The 8,638-nt window shown below is 35.2% G+C and overlaps 1 protein-coding gene across 1 annotated transcript; it reads left to right on the forward strand.

The window, feature by feature from the left end:
- The first annotated feature begins 6,923 nt into the window (after positions 1-6,923).
- LOC114520788 lies at positions 6,924-7,718 on the forward strand. The gene has a single exon (XM_028541119.1). It carries the CDS (start codon positions 6,924-6,926, stop codon positions 7,716-7,718), a length of 795 nt encoding a protein of 264 aa, XP_028396920.1.
- Positions 7,719-8,638: the final 920 nt, after the last annotated feature.

Here is an 8,638-nt window from a genome sequence, read left to right on the forward strand (position 1 = left end):
TATTTGCCATCATTGACAAATTGAAGCCCGCAAGAGACGAACATTTTTTCCTGTAAACAAGTCAGTTTGGCTTGGCATTTCTTTTCGTGTGTGCATACGTCCGATACAGCAAACAAAAATTTCTGGTCGGGCGTACACACGAACAGTTTTTGGTTAAAAAGCTAACATGACCAGCTTTTGTTTGAATCAGGCACCTCGTCTGGCTCATGCATGAGTCATGATTCATGTGCAAGTAAAAATTTCTCGATTTTTACAACACATTATCTATACTCTATACTATAGCCATAGGAATTATAGCAGAAAATTATCCCTAAGCCTAAGATACAGAGTATGTACTTTAACAACATTTTACTGTAATTTATCTTTACAGTAAAATCACTACATATAAGACTACAGCTTGTCTGTTAAATATAAGACTTCTGCTTTTTTACAACATTTTACTGTTAATTTACTGTCCCAGTAAAATCACGGAAAAATGTTACAATAAATTATCTGTTAAAATACAGATTCTTTTTTTATTACAGCAATTAATACTGTATTTTGAGAATTACAAATCAATTACTGTAAAAAATTACAGAACTTTTTCTGTAAAAATACATTTATTTTTAACAGTGTAAATGAATTATAAACAATATATTTATAAACAATATATTTATAAACCATTAAACAATATATTTTCAAAGCTCTTTGTTAAACAATATATTTACAAAGTTCAAATATATTTTAACCAGATGATATTTATAAACCGCTAAACAATATATTTTCAAAGCTCTTATTTACAATGCTTTACCGTATATGTATTCTGATGTTTTTTCGTATCCTTCTATCCAATTGTTTATAATTTGTAGTTCTGCTTTCGGACAATGTTCGTACGCGTTGAGTACATTGTGATTCCCACATGTTTTCAGTAATTCGTATTCATTTGCTGTAGGGTCTGCTTGAATCCATGGTACGTATTGTTTTGGTTTAGACTTTAGGACATCCAAATATTTCCAAATTAATGTTGGGAATCCCCAGTTTTGATGGTAGTTCTTGTTCGATATTCCCCCTTTGTAGCCCATGCTACTTTCTTCATCAATTTTTACGCTTTCGTAAAAAGATTTCACGATGCTATCGATTTCGCTGGCTTCGTATATTTTTGTGGCGTTGAACGGTCCGTTGTAGGGCAGTTTATGAATGTGACTCATGACATATATACAGTGTTTTTTGTCCTCCTCGCTTAAATTTTCCCAGGCAATAAGTATCTCAAATAAGAAAGACATAGCTTCCACATCATCCAATCCCATTAGTCCCAATTCTTTGCAGTAGAATTTTTTATTTAGCCTTAATCCGTCCATATCAATTAATGCGACAACGTTTTCCGCGACGGTAAAAATGATTTTTAATATGTATTTTTCCCTTTTTATATGCACGTGCATAAAAAAATGTTCTAAACGTTTGTCCTTATACGTCCAACCGCCAATACGCATTATGATTGGTTGTTTTTTCATATTTGGTTATCCTCTTTTTTTCTATAAAAGGCGACGATTGAATTTTTAGCTCATATATTTTTTATGTGATTATGGGAGTAATGGGACGTAAGAGGAGCCCAATAAGTAGAAACGAGCGAGAAAAATTAAGGAAGAAAAGAGTACGCGACGATGAGAAGTTTAATAAGCCCCTGAGTGTTTGGATAAAGAGAAAATATCCACATATTTTTTTCGAATACTCGAAAGTTTATCGCGAGATAACGAAAATGAACCCGCATATAAAAGACATAACGAAAACGATGGACTGGAAATTAAGATTGTTTGATGACAGCGGCCTAGACATGACCTCATTGACCAGCTCACTAACCGAAGTGAGCGATATCATAAGCATCGAAGACGAGATTCGGCAAGAGATTGAGCATCTAGAGAAAGGTATAAAAACAGTTTTGGGGAAGCAGATATTGCCAACAGCACGCAAAGCAATGTCAACGACGACGATAAACAACCCCCTCCAGATCCGTTAGACGACCTCGACATTGATTTCGACCTCGGACAGAGCAGCAACAGCAACATGCCAACAACAACAACAATAACAACCAGACCGACGCAGAGGATCCGCTAGAGGATATGAAGAAATACATTCACGACTTTCACTTTGAAGTAGAACTCCTCGATTTCGAGTGCTTTGGCGACGATAGTAATTTTGAGGATGATATGGATTTTTAAAATTAAGTATAACATTTATGAACTTGTGAGAGTTATTATAGTTATTATAGTTATTATAGTTATTATAGTTTTATTGTTTACGATCATTATTATTTTATGAACTTGCGAGAGACATTTAAATTATAGAGTTTTATTGTTATTATTGTGTTTTTTATTAAAACATTTTTAATATAATGTTCTTTGTATGTTTTTATTATGAATACGGGTTTTCCCTTGCATGTTTTTATCACGAATACAAGTTTCCCGTTTCCCTTGTATGTTTATTATTACGTCATTGACATATGTTTATTATTACGTCATTTGTTTTTAAGAGGTGCATGGATTAAGGATTAAAGGATTATGACGTCATATTTATGCACGTGTTTTTTGAGACTATATAAAATAAAGAGAGTTTTCACAAGATATTTTTAAAAAATTTTATTTTAACAAGATTTTTACAAAACGAATTTTCATAAGAACTAAAGAGAGTTTTCATAAGATAAAAAAGTTTTTGTAACGCATGTTTTTAACAAAGTTTAACAAAGTTTATAACAAATAAAGATTCATCGTCACCGTCCTCATCATCGTAACTATAATTTACGATTTTTCTTCTTTTTTTTGAGGGTTTCTCTTGTTCATCATGGCGACGGTAGTATTGCGGGTAGAAATCAAAGGTACTCCCATAGCCCAAAGCGCTTGGACGATTTTGGCTGTCCTCTATGTATAGGTCCTCGTTTTCGTTATCCTCGGGTTTTTCCTCCTTTTTCTTAGGGATTAATCTGTGTGTTGTTCCTTTCGGTGCAGGGATTGTTGGTTCGCACCACATAAAGAAATTGCATGACTTCTTTGGCGATTCAGGACAACAGAAGAAGAATTGTCCTTTATTCGGGCTCTCTTTTTTTACGATTTGCTTTCTGCTTCTTTTTTCATGATGACATTTTGGTCTCTCGATAATGTATTCGTCACCCCACTGAAAGTATTTACATGGGTTTACATCTTTTGAACACACGAAGAAGGGACAACCATACGATATTTTCTCCGGGTTTTTAACCACTCTCATTCTTGCTAAGTTGTTTTCGCAACAGAAAGGTTGTTTTTGCGAAGTAGATAGGAATTTTTCAATTCCTTTTTCGTATAGAAAACCGTCTTTCTCTGAACAAATAAGTTTACAATTATTTGTTTGACCGCAGATCCAAAATTGTCCATTTTCAGAGACTACAGCTTCTTTCCCGTGTAAGCACTTCATTTTGATGAGTACTGCATTGATTCGCCCTTTCTTATTTATACTTTTTGATTGCACGTGTTTTTAAGAATTAAAAAATAAAAACACATTATTTTTAAAAAACACGCGTGCTAAGAGTAAAAGCACGTGCACTAAGAGTAAAAGCACGCGAACTTAGAGTAAAAGCACGCGCGGATAGAGTAAAAGCACGCAGTGATAAAGTAAAAGCACGTGTCGTTGCGTTGAGGTTTTATATAAATGGAGCGCATGTCATTTCAGTTCAGTTTATCGTCAGAGATGGAGGACGATTTACAAAGAGAGATCGACAGGTTTAATAATAATGATGATGATGACGGATGGGTTTGGGAGGTAGACGAAGAGGCAATTTTAAATCCAAACAAGAGTTTTTTACGTTTAATTAACGATGACGATGATGATTGGATTTGGCAAGTAAATGAGGATGATATGCATGTCGGTTCGGGCAGTCGGAAACGAGGCTTTGATGAGATGAATGATGGACAAATTGCAGGACAAGGTAGAGTAAATGAGGGAGCAAGTACAAGCACGGAACATGACAAAACGAACATGCAAGAAGATACTTCTTTTTATACTGTTGAGAAAATTAACGAGGTTAAATCGAAAAAGTTTAAAACTAAAGGCATCGATTACAGAGTTCGTTTTAATGACGAGAATGAGGATCTCGATATTATTCAAGATTATGAGCGTACACACCGCAATTAAAAACACCTATATCATTACCATTTATGTCTGTTTCTCGTTTCACTACAGAAAGAATTTTTTCTCAGGTTGAACGTGTGGTACAATCCAATCAGCATTTTACTTTAAACGATTCGGTGATCGCTGACATTGTTCATGTTGAAATGCCGTCAGGTTCAGGGAGGCTTAGACGAAGTCATGTCAAACTTTTAAAACATCTAGAAACTAAAAATCTGTGGTGGTCATAAAAAATAATGAAGATATGTGTCTTGCTAGAGCTTTAGTTGTAGCTATTGCAAAGATTGAGAAAGACGAAAAATATTATCTTATAAAAGACAGTCGAAGTGCTCTCACAAGAAAGAAGGCGGAGGACCTACATAAGAAAGCAAATGTACAAAGAGGACCATGTGGAATTCCTGAGATTAAATTATTCCAGGAGTTTCTCACCGATTATGAGATAAATATCGTCTCAGCAGAGCATGGCGATGTTATTATATATCTTCATCAATCTAGTCAACAGGATGTAAAACGAGTTTATTTGTATTTACATAATAACCATTACGATGTTATTAATTCCATGCCTGGTTTCTTTGCACGAAGTTATTATTGCCATACTTGCAGGAAGCCTTACTCCGATGCCAAGAGTCATATATGTCCTTCTATGTGTAGATGTTGTCGCTCTATGGATTGTTCTTTCGTTTCACCTGTGAATTGCGACGAATGTGGGAGGACATTTAAAAGCGAAGCATATATGTTACAATTATCACAAGAGATCTATCGGAAAAGCTCAATCCGTTTGCGAAGGAGTAAAGAAATGTTCAAAATGCGGGAAGTCTGTGAGAAAGTGTAAATTGAATAAACATTTGTGCGAGAAAGTTCAATGTAAAATATGTAAAGCCCTCATTAATGATTTTGACAATCATTTATGTCATATGAAGAGACCGGAGCAAAAAGATGAGAACATGAATTTAAATACCGAGGAAGAAGAAGAAGAAGAGTCAGCAGGAGGAGGTCGAGAAGGGAGTAAATATAACGAGTTGTTTTTCTTTGATTATGAGGCTCGGCAAGAGGACGAGGGTGTACATAAAACTAATAACTGATATCTTCTCCTTTCCATAGTCGATTGTATGGTAGACCCTTCTGCAGTGCGAGCATTGATGTTGACGGTGCGTAAAGCACATTTTTATATTTTCTTGTAAGAACCAGAAGTACGAATTCAGCACTTCGTCAAATAGTTGATTTAAAATGTTGTTTAATCAATAAATTGTTGATTAACGCTTTTTAAAAGCATTTCAGCTCCTCTTGGAAGAAATGGTTCGAACGATTTTATTTGCAAGAGTAATAAACAATGAGGATCATTGTTGTTAATGGCATTCCATTTCGAATAGTTGGGGTGAATTAATATACCTTGATTTTGGTTGTATTCTGTCTTGTAAAGTATCATTTCATCTAGCGACATGCTTGTTTTATAATATTTCCTCATCATCTGCGCACGCTGCCCAGTTCTCTTACCTAAAGGATGCACTTTCTTTGGCTTTACTGGTGGGAGTATAGATTGTTTCGCTTTCTTTCTCCGTGATGATGTAGAGAGCGTTTCCTTCTGTTAATGGGTCTTTCTTTTACGTTTTGGGGCACTCGGTCTATCAGGGGCAGCAAGTGGTGGTTCTACTGCTAATGCTGGGTTCAAATTTCTTAAGCGAGTATTCAAGGTCTTTCTCTACTTCGTCCAATGCCGCTGCGTTGATACATTCGTGCACTAAACTTTTTATCCTAGCAACGAGGTCACAGCATCTTGTTACAGATGTTCTCTTAGGATATGTCGATTTTGGTACGTCTTTTATGAAACTTTGTTTTTTGCTGGGCAACATTGTTTTCTTCCATCTTATCATTATTTGTTGTGTGAAGCATTTGATTCTCAGGTATCTTTATTTTCGTTCTGATGATGATCAATTTTCTGGAAAATAATCTCATTGTCAATGGTTAGGCAAGAGGACTCTCTGTAACCAACTGGTAGATTTTACCATCCCCATCCATTATTCGCCTCTATAACTGACAACTTGTGCTTGCATGGTAAGTAGTGTTTCTGCCAATCCACACAGTTACAACTTGGCACATTTTCATCATTTGGAGAATAAAAGTGAGCTTCGTAATATTGGTTTTGGGTGTCACTTCTTACTGAAAATATAACCGTGTCTTGATTTATTGTGTACATCGTATAGCTTCATCTACGGTGGCCCACAAGTGCAACATCAAATATTAGAAGAACCATCAAATTAAAATCACTTATATTGAATTTAAATTCACCACACCGAATTTAAATTCACCACACCGAATTTAAATTCATCACACCGAATTCAAATTCATCACACCGAATTTAAATTCATCACACCGAATTTAAATTCATCACACCGAATTTAAATTCATCACACCGAATTTAAATTCATCACACCGAATTTAAATTCATTGATAATAAAGAAAAAGAGGTATAATAAACAAAGAACACATGGGAGTGTATAAATTTTCGATATTGACAAGAAGACAGGTGAATTTACTCGACGCACTTGTGCAGAAAAAATGGTGACTTAGGTAAAAGAGTTCTGAATTTCAACATGGCGAATTGTGATGCCTGTGAGGCGGGAGTGTCGCTCAACGACAACTTTTGTGGTTCATGTGGTGCTGAACTTTCTTGTGAAACGATAGCTATCAAATACTATTTTAAACAGGGATTTGAATACAACGTTATCATAGAATTTCTGTCGAAATTTCGTGGAATTTCCATGGGTTTAAGAACCTTGAAAAACCGATTGAAGATGCTAGGTCTTACTAGAAAATGTACAGTCTTCAATGAACAAGAATTACGGACACGAATCCTGCGAGAAATCAATGGACCGGGTAGTATGTCTGGTTATCGGAGCTTGTGGCATACTCTTCGCCGGGAAGGATATATGGTACCTCGAAAAAAAGTTGAAGATTTGTTGAAAGAATTGGATCCTAACGGTTGTGAAACAAGACGTGCTCATTGTTTGAAAAGAAGAGCTTACCTTAACCCAGGGCCAAACTATTGTTGGCATTTAGATGGATATGATAAACTAAAACCCTATGGATTCCCCATTCATGGGTGCATAGATGGTTTTAGCCGTAAGATGATGTGGTTGCAGTTGTCACGATCAAACAACAACCCACAAGTGATATTGAAATTCTACATGAATGCAGTAACTGCGTATGATGGTTGTCCCAGAAAATTGAGAACTGACTATGGAACCGAAAATGGACTGGCTGCAGCCGCACAGTGCTTTTTTACTGACAATGAGCAAGCACACATTTACGGAACATCTCAACACAATCAAAGAATTGAGGGGTGGTGGTCATATTTCAGGAGAAGTAGAGCAAACTGGTGGATCAACTTTTTTAAAGATTTAGTTGAACGTGAAGTGGTAACCATTGGAAATGACCTTGAAATGGAGTGTCTGTGGTTTTGCTTTTCCAGTCTAATTCAGCAGGACTTGGATCAGGTAAAGGACCATTGGAATACACATTATATTCGAAGAACAAGGCATGATACAGTTCCAGGAAGACCTGATGAATTATACCACCTTCCAGAATAGCACAATGCAGAAGACTTTTTACTACCAGTCAATGAGCAACAACGTCAACATGTTTTGGATTCTTGTCCAGACATTCAAGAGGATGAAAATGAATATGTGGAATATTTCAATTATGTAATGGATCATTGTAATTTCAAACATCCTGAAGATTGGAATGAGGGTTTAGAGTTATATACTCGTATAATGATTCATGCAAATGGCCATTAAATACTGTATTATTCGAGACTGAACAATTTATTAAATTTCAACACATTTACAAATAAAACATAATTTACCCTTATGAAATAGGTTTTTTTGCAGTTCAATTGTTGAACTGAGAAGCTTTATGTAAAGTTTAAAACAATATGAAAACAATCAGTTAATTGTACAGAACAGCAACATCTGATGATGATATGAGAAGAGGGTTTGACAGTTTTGCTTATGGACAATTGGTAACTGTTGAATGTTTATAGAGTGGATCTTAACTTTATAGAGTGGATCTTTCACTAATTCTAAAATGAAGACATTTTGAATTGCTACTACAAGACAAAATTGCACTTCATGGTGATTGATTCTGTAGCAGCTAAGATTGATTATGCAAACATTTTAATGTACAGCTGATTGTATTGTTTATTTCAGTGGGTTTTGATAGTAAATTTCTGTTCAGAGAGTTTTTTTCCCAAATCCGAAAATTAAGCAGCACTCTTGTCAAGGCTAGAAATGCTATACACTCAAAAACCCTCTTCCCACAAACAACATTTGTATGAAACATTATATAACAACCATATAGATGGTAAGAACTGAACTAGAATAGTAACCAAAGTTGTTAATATGATTTAACAGTTAACACCCCTGTATCCCTATCATGAACACATGAATAATATAAATAAGTCGATTAACAGTAAATAATATTAATAAGTGGATTTATAAATAACACACTA

This window comes from Dendronephthya gigantea, unplaced genomic scaffold (genome assembly GCF_004324835.1).
Source record: "Dendronephthya gigantea isolate DGI-Jeju-01 unplaced genomic scaffold, DenGig_1.0 000018F, whole genome shotgun sequence".
Lineage (NCBI taxonomy): Eukaryota > Metazoa > Cnidaria > Anthozoa > Malacalcyonacea > Nephtheidae > Dendronephthya > Dendronephthya gigantea.